Below are 16012 nucleotides of genomic sequence, written 5' to 3' on the forward strand. Positions count from 1 at the left end.
CAATGAATTAAATTTTCCTTAATAAGTCTGACAGCTATGTCTTACAAATTAGGACAAAAGGGATAGTCAGGTTATGCTGGGGAGTTCAACTGCAACATCTTTCTTGCCCGTTAATAATAAAATGCATGAAGATAATTGAATAAGAAGTTATTTCTCCAAACCTGTGCATTAAAACCTGGACCAGAGGAGAAAAAGGGCAGGAAAGGTGTTTGCTGCTACCGCATGAGAATCGTTCTAAACACAGATGCTCCAAACAATTGAAAGGCTAAATTCGCTTCTCTGTTGCTTACTATGCTGTTTCTTCTAACTGTGGTTTCTTAACGTGATTAAAATCTCTCTCGACATGAGTAAGAGAAATTCTGAACTCAAAAAGACTGGAAGAGAGAGGTCAAATATCTGTTAGGAAGACCTGCGAGAGTAATATCACTTTATATGGTTCTTAAATATTTTAAAACAGTACCTTCTTCTCAAGCTCTGAACAGATGGACGATTTATGGTGAGATGGGCAAAGACAGTATCAACTCAGTGAATGCCAGCTGCTTTGCTGTAGCTGCCTACATGAGGTAGTTTTCACTTCAGCATAACAGCATGCATATGACCAGTTATCACCGACTACCTGAAACAGGGGATGAGCCTGCATTTGATCTTGTTTTACCATAACTTACATGTCTATAACCAAAATAAATGTAAGAACTTAGTCAAAACTTCCACCAACTTCAGCCAAATCAGTTACTGTCTGTCTCAAAGTGTGTCAGGGTAAATACAATATTTTAAATTACTCTGGGGTTATTCAGAGATTTAAAAATCAGTCAGAAAATTGGTGAAATCATAATTAAAATCAGAACAAAAACAAATATCTAGAAAATCACATCACAGAGATCTAGCCTGCATGGTTTCTGCAAAAGGAAATTATGTCTTAGTAATAAGTGTTTTGAACATCTTAATAAAGTAATAAGCACAGCATTTATGGGATGGTTTAAATAGGCCATTGGAAAGTTCCAGTATAGGAATTACTGCAGAAATAAATATCTGCTGCCTAAGAGGCACGGTATTGAAGGAAATAAATATCTGATTAGGAAGCAGAGAGCAATTGATTCATTTTCATCTTGCAGCCCGTTTACAGAATAATTGCTTATGATTCCATGCCTGGACTCATGTTATATTCCTTAATTAACAGGAAAAGATAGAAATAGTAATGTAATGAAATTTTCAGATGACATAAAATTAGTTAGAGGGTTCGGGATCAGAAGGGGCTGCTGAATTTATGAGGTCAATGGACAGCATGATGCCAAAGAAAATTTAGTGTCAATAAATAGAATTAATATATACTGGAGGGAAAACAGTAAAGAAGAATTTATCTCTATATTAACTATGTAAATTCAGGAAAGGTCCTAAATATTACTGCAGACAAGTCAGTGAAGAACTTTCTTCCATATGCAGATGCATTAGGAAAAATGCATATAGTGTTTTAAAGCCATTGCGTAAATCAAAGATGCGCCTCGTCTGGAGTGTTGTGTACAAAACTCTTACATGGTAATGTGGCACTGGAGTGGGCTGGGAAAGAGCAACAAAAGTCTCACAGAAAGAGAGATAGAAAAGATTCAGATTACCTTTGAGATTAATTAGTATGATCATGAGAAGATTGAAAATCACAAATCTAAGTCAAGGGCTGTTCAAAAACACTGCAGAGGAACTGGATATCTATATGGAAATGCAGTTTTCATAGCCCAAATTTTCATAATTAATTATTGTAAATTTAGAAAGAAAGTTAAATTTCATGTGTCAGGATGGAAACCAATTGCTTGTTATAAGAAAATAACAGTAGAAGTTGTAGAGGAAATCACTTCTTTGACAGTATTCAGACTAAATATCTGTTCCTGGCTACTGCTGGCTCATAAAGCCACATGGAATGGACTATTGTTGAGTAGGAAACAGTGCTTTCAAGATTTTTGGTGTTTTCAAGACATTTTCAAGATTTCAGAAATGTTTCTGTTTGCTGAACAGCTCAGAAAAAAGTCCCTCAGAACCATCACTATCTATGGGATTGAAGGACTGCTGGTGATCTAGATTCAAGTTTCTGATACAAGTTAAAAACAATAGAACCATCCTGAACCTGAATATTTTTTTTTTTCCTCCATGAAAAGACTTACTACATTGACACACTTTTGTGACCTTTCCATCACTGGAAATTTACCTCTATTTTCCCACTCCACTGAAAAATTTTTGAATAAGGTCTGCCATGGTTTGTAATGAATTTTTTCCCCATTCCCAAAACATAAAAGATGATGGTGCTCACTTCTGGTTTCTGGAGTAGCTGTCAATCTGGATTCATGATCCCTGAACATGGGATTTGTATCCTTGATAAACATATTTTGCTTTGTATCATATCTATATTGACTGGAAATGTATGATTGGATTTGGATAGGTCTAGGAAAGGAAGACTGTGATTTAAGGCAGTTAATATAGTCCTCTTTGAACAGTTTTGCAGGTACAAATTCCTAATTCAAGAACTAGATGATACCCCTCATCAGTACAGTGCAAAAAAAAGTTGGCTAAGGAATTTGTTCTTTCTACAAACAATCAAGGTAAAAAAGAACACAGCCAAGAGCATCTCTCATATCTGAGCATCACATTTTCTAGTTCATCATTCTACTTTATTTCATGTCCTTCCCTGCCCAGCTACAATATATTACTCACATTTGTTCTCAGCAGGTAATCTGGCTTTTTATCAGTTGTAGACCAAATTCCTCGGGTAATCTATCCATCTTTTTGCTGTATTTCAGATACAAACACATTGCTCAGCTTCTGAAAGAGCAATCTAAAGGATGGTGTTTGTGCTGTTTTTCATTTATTCCCTGTCATTTTAAGTTTGAATAACAGGATTTGATCAGAGCAGTGCTATTGGCAACAGCAGTCAGAATGAGGTCTCTTCTCTCTCTAAAGATTTGTTGAGTATTTACAGCACATTCTGTCAGAAAAACTGGGGCCAAGGTGAAAATTCAAACAGATGTCACAACAGGGTATAATAGCATAATAACAGAAATTAGCTAGCCGTAAGTGCAGTGGCAGGCACGGACGGACCTTGATCTGCCTGTGCTCGCCTCGGGACCAGAAATGTGGTGAGCCACATCGCGTAAGCTGGCAGGACAGAAGTCCGGAGGAGCCCAGAGGTGCACCGCACGTTCACTTATCAGCCCTACCCAGAGTCTTGATATTTGGGGTTTCTGCTGATTTGGGAGTCCCTCCAACGCACTTCAAGTGGCAATGCAAGTATGCCTTGCAAAAGGCATTGAGGCTTCTATAGCAGCTTCTGGCGGAAAAATACTAAGTCTGCTGTAACAAGGTGTGCTTCACAGCTTTGGTATGCACATCACCTGGGAAAGCAAAGTGATTGCAAAGAGGACCAGATCCTGGAAATCTTGTGCCTGTTTTTCACTAATTCTAGGCATGAAACCTTTTTTCTGCTGCTGGGCACAGTCCTGAGATCCTAAAAGTTTATTTCATTCTCAAAGGACAGTAAGTGGTAGAAAACTTGAAAAATCTTTGAAATCAGAATCTTTTTGTTTGCCGCAGGCCATTGATAGATAGCATTTCAGTAATTTCAGGTTTACCCTTTTCCTTTTTGAGCTGTTTTATCCCAATGAACTAGCAGTTTGAAAGAAAAGGACTTTTCATTTTAAGAACACTGAAGAGGCAGGGATCAGCACCCAAACCCACAATGCAAACACCTGAGACTGTGCCTGCTCCCTCCTTTGACATCATGACCCTTGATTTCTGTCCTGCACCAGGGCACATCCTCCAAAGGAAGGGCAGAGCTCTGCTTCTGCTTGTCTCCTTTCCAGTTCCAGTGTCACACCAGGTCCGCTCATACCGGCAGCCCGGTGCTGAGCACCCTTTTCTGGGGAGTAGGACATCTGAATTTTAATTCCTCTGTCTTCTTTTGCCCGCAAATGCTAGCCTAAGGCAGAGGCTTACTAGCACCACTTCTAACAGACTCGTTTCAAACTGAAGTGACCTCTGTAACCACATTTTTAGAAGGTTCAGTCCTATAAATGTAGGCTGCGGAATGGGTGGTGCATGGATTTCAAATGGACTTAGGTATGAGCTTGGCTCAGGTCCATCAGGATGGCAGCAGTCAATGCAGGTAACTCTCCCATTTTAGACACCTCAGTCTTTTTAGTGAAATTTTGGTATGATTTCAGAGTACCCGTTGCAGATACGTGCAATATTTTATTGGTATCCCAGGCTGAGCTTTGGAGGACTTTTATTCTGTCTCCAGAGTTTGAATACTGGTCACACAGCACAACTTTTTCGGAAGAACCAATTCCAGGTTGTTGAAGCTGGATTTAAAGTTTAAAGCAGCAGTTTCCTCCCAGACTCCTTCCAATCTTCCTTCCCACAAAACTCACGCCGTGGGATTTGGAGGTGGGATTGCTGCATGATCGGGTCTTGTAATTCGCCACGTTAGGCAGAGGCTTAGAAACCTGAACATGACTTCAGGTGGTTTTTCACTTCTTATTTTATACATTTGTTTGCCACTACAAGGTTTAATAGCAAAAAAGGACATATTTCGCTTAAACAGATGATGCTTCATAACCTTCCTCTAGACTCCCCTTACCCCTTCATGCCTTCCCATTCCAGTCTATCTTCCTTCTTCATTGATGATTTTGAAATAGTAACTCTGTGCCTCTGTTTCCCAGTATTAGCGTCTGGGAAGAACGATGACTTTGTGACTAAAGTTAAGTGTGAGAATCCAGAGAGCTGGAATTTGTTCTCATCAATAGCAGAGCTGGGTGTCTGTGAGGAAACACTTCATCTTTCTGTTCATCAGTTTCTTCATCTGGCAAAGAAATTTATTCTTATATTGCATAAATGTGTATGGTTTGAGATATGTACACAAAAGGCTGATATAGAGGTGTTTGAATTATTTTTGCTGATTTTCCATGTTATTAACTTCGGTTGTGAAAATATACTATTTTTATTTCCATTTCAGCTGCTGTGAAAAAGGAGGGGGAGAAGAAAGGTAAATCAATTATTTTCCCTTGACTGAAGTGTCTTTCAGGCTGTGACCGCTGTGAGAAATGTTTCTTTCATTCAGTGATACAATTGCGATGACATACACCACCTCATGTGCTACCATCAGCCGGCTTTATCTACTCCTACTGTGATAACACAGTTGTCATTTCCAGTATTGTTAGCTCCTTTTTACCACAGGCCAACACAGCCCAGTATCAGACACTTCATCATTCTGGTTGGGAAGAGAATGAAAGGCTTTTGTTACCATGTTAGGATCTGTCAAAGAGAACAAAACTTGCAGTGCACCGTGCATGCTGACCTGGCTGTTTGTTCTTTGCAGAAGGCGCTTTCCTAGGGATGTTTAATTTCCTCTTGTCAGCTACGTATGTAGCATGAATATAAGCCTTGCTGAAGTCGTTCTTCGGTATTTTAACAGATTAATAGAAAAATTTGCCCTGAATCAGAAGCTAAAAAAATTACTTAAAATGTTTAAAGGTAAATATACTGTATTTATCAGACCCTAAATATCTGTTTATAGTGTCATATTCCAAAATAAGATTTGCCTAGTTGAAACTTTTTTTTGTAATTTGTTGATTTTTATTTCAACTGCAAAAATAATGAAATATTAGCACTAAGGTGATATTTTTCTTTAATCTATTCAACTTTACTGATTATTTGGTTTACAAGCCATATCTTGCTTATTAAACTGGGAACATTTCCAGAACTTTTGCATAGATTTCAGAGGATTATTTGAGATTTAGTGTTGAGTAAGTGAGAAAAAAATTGGCTCTCTATTTCTGAAGTTTACAGTTGGGGGGGGGGTAATTTTGGGGCAGGGGAAGCATCTTTTGTCATTTCCAAAAGGTTTGGAAATTCTGTCATTCACATAGTTGAACAATAGAGCCAAACTTTGCTGTCTATACATGAAGACATTTTCAATCCTGTTAATTTATTATTTTTTCTGTTATCCCTATACAGAGTTGTTAACTGAACTGGAAAAAAAAATTATAGTCTCAACTGTTTTAACAGTTCATGAGTGAAATCTTGGCTGTGTTGATGTTAGTGGCAAAATTCCCATTCACTCCACTGGAGCCAAAATGTCACCTCATGTGTTTAACAGAATAATAAAATTCATTTTGGTTATCAAAAACAACCATGCTTAATAGGTATCAAGCAGGATATTTTGTCCAAAGATTAATTTGCAACAACCGAGGCATGAAAGGTAACACATGAAGCAGGGAGAATCAGAAAACTGGCAGCTACACTTACAGCCATTGGTTTTCAGACATCGAAATGCCTGCTGTGTTCACAGCCTTGAATTTATCACATGGACTGTTACATCTTTAATGGAAAGAAAGGAGTGAGGTAATCGCTAAGGGTGCTGCTTCTGTCAGCCTTGCCACAGGTTATGGGTCCATTCATTTACAGAAGAACATCAAGGAAATTTGTTCAAAATACCTACTGCTTGCTCTTGGTTCGTTTTTCACAGGTTAGGATTTTTTTCCTCCTTAACTGGAATCTTCCCCAACAAAACTGACTTAAAAATGCATTTTTAATGAACATTCCTTGATCTTGGATCAGTTTTTCCATTTCATTTTCTTTTCTATATATTTTCTGCTAAAAAAAGCATTTCCTCTGATTTCTTAATTTGTTGAAAGGATTTTACCAACAAGTACAGGTAGGATACATTGAAGCACCTGGCTCACGGCAGGGTATACCTCATCCTGCTGGTTACCACCAACTTACTTCACAGAAACATGAAGGTGCGAACTGAAAGTCAGCTTTGGTCATTCTTCTGATATCACAATTTTATTTATTTTTGGACTAAACCTCCCTCTGTTTTTCTGAGATCATAACTGACATTGTCAGCAAGGAAGGTAGTGATTCTGGTGAAAGACGTGCTAGTCTGACAAAATTTTCCAGTAACTAAGGAAAACTGGTTCAGCAATGTTCCTGTCTTCAGTAGATATGCACTAAACTAGACAACTGGAGAGAAGTAACAAGGTCTCTTCCAAAAAACAAACACGCCGTTCTTTAGCTTTCTCATCTACCTTCACGCTCTCTGCAGGCCCCACATGGAAAATACTGCATGTTACTAGCTAGCTCCTAATATGATCAGGTTTTATTTATTTCTGCTTATTCTGTTACCATAAAATACTGCTCCAGGCTGCATGTGTATTCCTCTGACTGGCAATAAAAAGGGGCAATGTTTGCTGGTTTTGCTTAAGGACACAGTATTTTCTGCCCAGCTGCAAAAATAATGGAAGTAGCCAAGCAATGCTCTAAATTGACTGGCTCATTATCCAAAATATATTGTGGTAGTAGCATGCACAGTTCAAATGCCACTTCACCATTTCTCATGAAAATCGTGCAGCGCATAGGCACTGTGCTGTATACGAAGCTTTCTCCAATTATTCTTATTCAAATACACAGCCCTCATCTAGAAAAACAAGAATAATGAGCAATACAGAGTGACAAGCCATCATAAAAAGAGAAGAAGATGGAATTACACTTTCTATCGACGGTACATTCTGTGCATAGCATAAATCAGACATGAAGTTTGAAAGAGACAGAAAAGACCAAAATTAAGATGGAGAAAGCTTACGTATTTCACTGATTTCCCCAAATATGAGTGATACTAACAGGAAGCTTAAGGCACAATTCATGCATGAAATTTATGCATGAAATTTATGCATTAACCATTTCTATTTGAAAGGTTAGCCCTCTAAGACTTTGTGACCAAAGTCCTAGAAAATAGTCAACTTCAGCTTCCAGCATCATGTAACGCCTTGTTTCAACATGTGTGGGATAGAGGAGCTGTCATAGAAATGTGTAAAAAGGTGTCAGTTCCTAAAGGGCAAGAGGTAGCAACCCTTTGCATGAGGAAGGCATTTCCTAATATCCCCAAGAGCAAATCTGGCTGCCAGTACATGAAAAATTTTAACTCTTGCTGATAATTCAAAGCACTGCAAGCAGGGATTCAAGTGAATTACAATAGACCCAGGTATTGGTGATGTGAGATAAAGCCCATCAGCTTCAGGGTACCTCCAGAAAACAATAAGCAGAGTTGTAACACCAAACTATTTCAGCATTTTTTCAGTTTTAAGTGCCCTTTTTAAAGGAAAGAAATGTTAATATTTTTAAACCCAAATGGTATTTTATATTTCAAAAATATTTCATAATTACAGAGAGTTCCAAAAATGCTTTGTGCGAAGTGGAGCCAGATCAAAGCCAATTTCAAAGTTTCCTGGTTCTGCATAAAATGGAATTTCTCGTTTCAGTTCATAGCTCTATACCTTACTTATTTCTGACTAAAGAGGGCAGGGACTGAGATGGAGATGTCAAGCAAGCAACCTTAACAAGCTTAGTAAGTTATCTCTCCAGGTCAGTCTCAGGAAAGCTTGCCTGAAGCTTCTGTGATTCTAGTGAACCCAAACAGGATTTAACCATTGCATGATCCCTGTGGGTTATGCATCCACATGCGTACGTGTAAGAATTGTCTCGTTGTTTAAAGTGAATCACGAACCTAAGTTGCCAAGAAGTTGGTTTCTCCAGGCTCCCTACAGCTGATGAACAAGAGAGAGCGAGCTCTGTCTTGCTTCTGAGAGCAAGTTAGATCACGCATCTAATTCAAGGTAGCTGTCTTCTGGGAGTCTCATCTCCTGTATCGACTGCCTATAGTTAGATGTTATGAGTACTTCTAAGCTAGTAAGATGAGGAAGCTAGTTGCCTGTCGATAATGTGACTCCCTTTCTCATTTTCAGCATTATCGCTCTAGTGACTTGCTCTTGAATTCATTTAATAGTCTTTAGAAAGCCAAAAACCACATTCATCTGACAAGTTTCATCAATAATAAATCGACAGGAGTGTATGCAGGATCACATTTTGACCTTTTCCCGATAAATGCATCATGGTATAAAAAACTACATATAGTCTGAGTGCAGGCAATATCAAACAAATGCAGAAAATGGGCAAGGTATGTACATTCTAGCTCCAAACTACATATTTTTGCCAATCCAGTAAAGGACAATTTCTTTCAATTACTCCTGGTAATGGTACCCTATTCATCAGTTGGAAACTGCTGCTCTGCATACAGTGTGGTACAAACTGGCCAAGGCACAGCAGTGTCGCTTTTCCATGTATATATAAATCAAGATGCTTTCCAAACTGAAAGAGAACTGAGCAGTAGTGCATTTCAGAACTGCTTAGCTTTGGAGTTGACCAGAAAAACTGGAAGGCAGCCTTCTTATCCATAAAGCAAATGGTCACGGCAGCGTGGGATTTCTGCTCAGTTGCAAATGCCACTGGTGCCATATGAACCACACCTTAATTATGTAGTTTTCTAATATGCCTCAAGGGATAAGGAAGTAGGCTACCTAATTCTATAACTGCAAAGTGTATTACACAGCCCCCTAACAGAATGTGTATTCCTAACCAGAGAAAATAAAAAAAATTAGAAATACTTTTTAAAGCATTTTCTTAAAATAGTGTCAAAAATTCAGTATTATGTATGAGAAAATAGTAAAAACAGTTACACGCTAGCAGGCTGTTGAACCTGGCAGTGCTGTTTTGACTGCAGTTGAAGGTAGGCATCTCTTCCGAGAGGTAACAGTCATTGAGTTAGCCACAAGATGGAGCCCGAAGGGTCTCCGACCAGTAGTTAACATTGCCTGGCTGAACCAGCTTCAGAACTAAGTAATGCGGTTTTCCCGAAACGTTAAGCTACAGCCAAGGTAAATCCACTCCTGCCTAAAGATATTTTTCATTTAATAGATGACTGGCCATACATTGGTGAGCTTTGACTTCCCATGCTGAAGCAACAAAACCCCGGCATTTTCAAGGCATATTGATGAACGGAGAATTTGCATGAAATATGGAAAATGTTTTGAAAAGTCTACATCAGTTATGACCTCTGTTTACCTTGTCTCAACTATCTTGGGGGGTATAAATATTTTATGTCCATTTTGCAGGGTTATGTGAGACTTAATGATCTGTACAACCTCTGTTAAGTGATGGCAAGATCTTGAGGGACCAGGGTCATTTACTTTCCACGTTGAAGGACTTTCAGTTAGGATAAGACATGACCAGAAAATACCCTCCAAAGTACCCACTCAATATAAGTAGAAAGTAGGCAGAGGAATGATGACTGCAGTGGGCTCAAGGCGTTTCACTGAATTCATAAATTTAAAGAACATTTTAGATCCTCGGATGAATTTAATCATTAAGAAACTTTAACTCATACAAATTTAGATGTCTAAAGTTAGTCATCTACATTGAAGCTATTCACCCTAGTCTCACTTTAGAGTTAATGGAGATAAAGAAGCATCTGCAGAGAGTATTTCACCTGTCATATATATATCTGTTAGAATGCAAAGTATTGCCCCCTGGAGTTACCTATATTTCTGATGACTATAACAAAGAATGTAGTTTAGGTTTAGTAACAAAAATAGAACACAAACTGCAATGAACATCAGGACAGTTTCTTGTTAATTATTTTAACAACCCTTCCCAAGCCTTTAATTAATTTTTCTCTTTTAAGAATCTGATATCGAAAGAAAAGTGAGAAAAAGCAGCAAGTCATTTATAGATCTTAAAAGCTGATTGAATATCCACTCTCATTGTACTTAGATGGAGGGGCCAATACAAATATTTAATCTAAAATTCTCAGCATTAAGCTGCAAACTCCATGTTTAGCTCCCTAGCACCTTGTTTTCAGTGTACTCAGTTAAGGCATGTAAAAATAATGATGGTAACTTACATCAATGTTTTTTAAAAAACACCCACAATTTTATTCTCAACAGAATTTAATCTAAACCTTGTCATTGGTTACACCTTTGTAATCCATTCAAGGTAAAATTGAGATTATACTTTTTTGTATGTCTTAGGTAACAACAAACCTGCAAAACAATTCATACTGATAGAGCTGGCATAGCATTTCAATTGCAGTTATGATTACAAATTGTGTTAATCATTATAACTTACCTTAAAGTACATCAGTAATTTATTCAGCCCCTGCTACCAATAAATGGAGACAGTTAAACTAGTATTTTAATGATTATGAAACAGCTGTGATTTCTGAAGAGAGAGTCATCTGTGTAATTGGTGGCCTGTGTTATTACTATAAGTTAGTTGTAATACATGTATATTGGCATCATGTCAGCAACACTCTCACTTGTCAATCAGCATAATATGCTTAAACACCTGGGTATCCATGTAACACATGGTTAATTGGCTAAAAATTTCCCCATGGGATAAACTATTACTTTATTGCTCTGTGCAAAGATGTCTGCAAATGAATGTTCAGAGGTATTCTATTCAGATGCAATTCCAGAATTAACAGTTCTTCTAGTGTTAATCTACATTTCCTTTTTCATCTATGCAGACATCATTTTCAGAAATGTGCCCTTACAAAGTTGTAATTAAAGCAAAAACAGTGATCAGCAGCATTTCCTGAGGAATGAAGATGGCTCAGGATGTTCTGCCTCTAGAAGCTAGTCATTAGCCCTCTGCCTTAATCATCATATCAATTTGGGTAGCACACTGGGAAAAGTCCATCTTTTCAAAAGCTAATTCTTTTTCTATTGTTCTCCACTCCTAATATCAACTAATGTCTCCTCAAGAATTCTTCTTTTCTAGATTTTCATCTTATTCTTGTCTTAATGACAATTATTTTACATTTATTTAATAATGTATGTAAATATATATTCAGCCATGATTATACTTTTACAAATCCAGTCGTAGTTAAGAAGGAGCTCAACAAAGATGTTCATATTCAAAGCATTTGCATGGAATCCAGACCCACGGGGTTAGTTTGACACGTTTCACATATAACAGGCATTATGAAATAGGCTGAAGATTCAAATATTAATGAATATTAACATCTGCAAGATGTGCTCCTTTTGGCTCCAATTGTTTATATAGAGCGGTGAACACTATTTTTGCATAAACTAAAGCCAATATTCAGAAAACCATGTCATCACTCTAACATCCTATATACCTCAGTCTGCCCGATTTCACTCAGTTACCCTTTATGAGTCGATAATTTGTGTTGCAATAAAGCATGGCCTGAGCTTGGCTATGCTTTGCCTTAGCTATATCCAAATGTAAAACTGATTATTACTAAAAGTGAAAGCTTGTTAAGCATATTCTCCCTCATCTGTATGTTCCCATCCCACAATTTCAGGGAAGAGCACATGAAAACGTCAGAAGCTGAGGATGATATTGAGAGGAAGCTCTTCAGGTCTTTCGCCACACGTGCCTAAAGATGAAATGCATTAATGCAGCACATGTACCTCATCTACATTTGACTGAAATTATATTCTTTCCACCTCCATCGATGGAAGATTTGTCCTCCTGGGATTTTAAGACTTATAGTACTTTAAAGACATTAGCTTTCAGTGCTATTATACAGGATTGCTGTTTCAACAAGACTTGTATTTCCCAGTGCATTTCTATTGTTTAACTGACAAACTGGGAAACAGAGAAAGATTGGGATCATTACTGATGTTCCCTACAGGCATGCATCTCAGATTCAAGTTGAAGTAATTCCTCTCATTAAAAATTGTTTAAAAATGTTGGCAATGTCTGTACTTCTTTGCTACTTCTACTATATTTATGCCATGCTAAAGTTTCTCCCTTTCCTCCTCTTTCTGAACTACTTGTTTTTCCCAGTTATGTAAAGTACTCTTGAACTGCCAGTTAAAAATAAGTCTTAAAAACCAAGCTGTTCTAGACAACAACAGAAAAATCCCCCCCCCCCAAACCAAGAATCAGCTCATTCTTCACTATGCAGCCCCGAGGTATAAGGCAAACCAAACAGCAAGGACGCAAACAAGCTAACTGCATGAAGGCAGCTATGTTGGACCAGGCTGCTCTGGTAATGGAAATAAGGCAGAAGAAACTGTGAGAGCAGCCTGATAGCTTTTTTGGTGGAAAGCAGCAATAGAAAGACCAGTCTGTTGCAAATGAATACCCTAGAGGCTCTAATATCAGTGGTTAATTATTAATTATAATGGCAAACCATGGCATTTTAGGTGGGTTTGCCTTAACCATTTACCCTATTATCATCATTAGTCACAAAAGTCCTGCTGAAGCAGTGGTCCACGGAAGTCTGTGGTGCTGCACAGACCCGGACGAGCACTCCCCGCTAACGAGTAAGAGTGAGAGCACTAGCTGAAACCTCAAGTTCTCTACCTCCCTGCAAACCTTCCAGATAGCCTTAGATAAATCGCTTGGTATTTCACACCTGTCATGTTAATGTGGGGTAATGCTTCTTTAATGTGTAGAAACCTGGACAAATATCCTGGAAAGTGCTAGGTTTAAAGTAAACCAGAAATGTTAGATGAACACTGTAGGGAATTAAGAGATCCTCTAAGGATAAGGCTTGCACGGCATGCACTTTAACATAATCATACACCAACTTCCTCTGTTTGTGCCACCACCACACTTCTTGCTTTCTTTACTTTGACCCATCCATAGGGTAACTCTTCCCCATACACTGTCAAAGCGATTTTCTAATGTAGAGCTGGGGTCAGGATGAGCACAAGTCATTCTCTTTATAGGAAGCTTGCTGCAGCTAATGTGTTTTGCGAGGAGTCATTTTTTTAGGCTTATGCTCATTGGACTGTTTTTCCTGCACGATCAGTCTGCCAGCTGCTCAGCCAGCCAGCAAGACTTGAGTAGGACACAGACAGATATGAGGGATCAGGTCTGCTGATCTAGAAAACTTGTGGGACCATTTGACTTCTCCTTTGAATGACAGAGAGTACAGACAATAACTTCACAAAGGCAGGGAGCTGCTCTTGAGCAGTGTGATAAACCCTAATAATCCCTTTTTTTCCCAAAGTTATTAATATCTGAGACATTCTGAACTGGCCCAATGTAAGGAATATGTTTTATTCTGGTTGACTTTTTGATAACACCATTGCTGCCCAGACTGAAAAACTTTGCACTGACTAGAACAAAGCTGTTTTATTCAACCTTATATTAAAAGTTCCTTGATGATTAGGTAGAATGATGTGGCATCTTAAGTTCTTGCAGACTACAGTATTCCCACTGAATTTTGAAGGAGGAATATCCATTAGTTTGTCCAAGGGCCAAGCTGTTAGTTTGTCTAGAGTTCATTTTCAGGGAGAATGGACTTAGCTTGAATAAGGAAATCAAAGATTTATCCTTCATCATGATGTACAAACTGAAAGGTTAAGGCACAAATCTTGAGAATTCCATTAAAAGACCTCTGTTGATCTTGATTCTTCTTTAGGCCTGTAATGTTGTTACAGATTAACGTGATGCATGCATTTATCTAATGCCCAGTCCAAATCTTGTTAAAGAGTCTTTGTGCTCTCTTTAATGAGAGGCGAACCAGGCTCTTACTTAGCCTAATGGAAAGTAACTTTCTTATTTATAATACACATGTAACTATCTGATTAGAAATAATTTTCTCAGCTACAGCATGTATTATTATTTTGTTTTTCTTCACTAAAACAAATAGATCTGGTATTGCTTTCACTTCCTGCACAACATATTCTTTTCTTACAGAGTGTGCACACTCACAAATGTATTCGCTGTCTGATCAGCAAATGACTGTTATCCAGATGGAAAATAGACATGTTATAATCAAAAAGCACATTCTGCTTTTAGCCTCACCACTTACAGTTCAATAAACCAGAGGATTTCTTTTCTGAACCCACATCAGAAGCTAATTTACAAAAATATGCCGTATATAATTAATACCCTTCTGGTATTCAGAATAGCAGGCAAGAGTCAAAGAAAATTTGAAGTCAATGTGAAAAACAGCAAGATAACTACCAAGCCCAGTTACCAAGTTTAATTTAGAATGACACAAAAGAAATTTCAAAAACGTTTTTGCTGAGGGTAGAACCAGATAATTTCATTGATCCAGTTCAGATCTTATGTAGCTTCAAGTATTTCATCAAAGATCCATCTGTTTTGATTAGATCTGAATCTGACCCTTTTCCTCCTTGAATATAGTTTAAGTGTTAAACAAATGAAGATAAAGTACTTACTCAGGACTGAATTTTCTAACATCGTGAACAACAAGCAGTTATTTACCCAACAGGTAGTCCTGTTAGTTAAGAACATCAGAACAGCTCTATGAAGTGAGACCAAGAGTTCATCTCACCCAACACCCTCTCTCCACCAACGGCCAAACCAGCAAGGGCCTAGGGAGGAGTTCAGGAATAAAACAGCCGCACAGCGATCGCCTTGTGACCTCCCGCAATCTCAGCTCAGAAACTTCCTAAGCCAGAAACCATCTCTTCATGTTGAAGACCACTTGGTAGATTTTTTTCTCGAATTTGCCCTGTCACTTTTTGAAATTGCGAAAATTTTCAACATGCGCACATTTTGCAGCATGGAGTTTCACAGCTTATCTAGGCACTGTATAAAGAAATATTATTTAAACATAAAATTTGAATAGAGCTGCTTTACTGTCAGTGCAAGATACTACATGAAATGAGTGAGAGCAGGAGAATACAGCCTTTCATTTCTCACCCTTTAGGTTAAATGCCATATAATATATCATGAAATGTTCTGGAAAGTCTGACTAGGTCATTGACATTTAGCTTTTATCTTCTTGCCTTTTCCACTAAGTAGACTAAAAATCAGGGTATCTGCGTTATAGACAATTGTGATACTGTACAAATTAAACTAAGGGCCTTGGGATTTCATTTTTCGGCTTTCCACTTATTCTATAAGTCATTTGAATTACATCTTTGATGAGATAATATGACACAGAAGAAAGATAGGATTAATATTGAATGGACCGAAATCGTAGTTAGCAGATTTGGCAAAACATAAATGTTTATGGCCTAAAGACCATCTCAAAATTTCACTTTGTTTTTGTTTCCAACAAAATATAGGTCTGTTTTAGACTAGCCAACACATCCTGTAAAAGCTTTTAACTTTAGAAGATCTTCATTATTTGATCAAAATATGTGACAGAAATATCCCTGAGTGTTACGCCAGAAAAAAAGAA

At 37.8% G+C, this 16012-nt stretch overlaps 1 protein-coding gene across 1 annotated transcript in view; it reads left to right on the forward strand.

Moving 5' to 3' along the window:
• TRDN (triadin) overlaps positions 1-16012 on the forward strand; it is a 233511-nt gene that overhangs the window by 176283 nt on the left and 41216 nt on the right. The window contains exon 27 of the mRNA XM_041119404.1: positions 4994-5023. Coding sequence (XP_040975338.1) covers positions 4994-5023 — 30 coding nt within the window. The remainder of the gene's footprint in view (positions 1-4993; positions 5024-16012) is intronic.

Source organism: Aquila chrysaetos, chromosome 2 (genome assembly GCF_900496995.4).
Source record: "Aquila chrysaetos chrysaetos chromosome 2, bAquChr1.4, whole genome shotgun sequence".
NCBI classification, from domain to species: Eukaryota; Metazoa; Chordata; class Aves; order Accipitriformes; family Accipitridae; genus Aquila; species Aquila chrysaetos.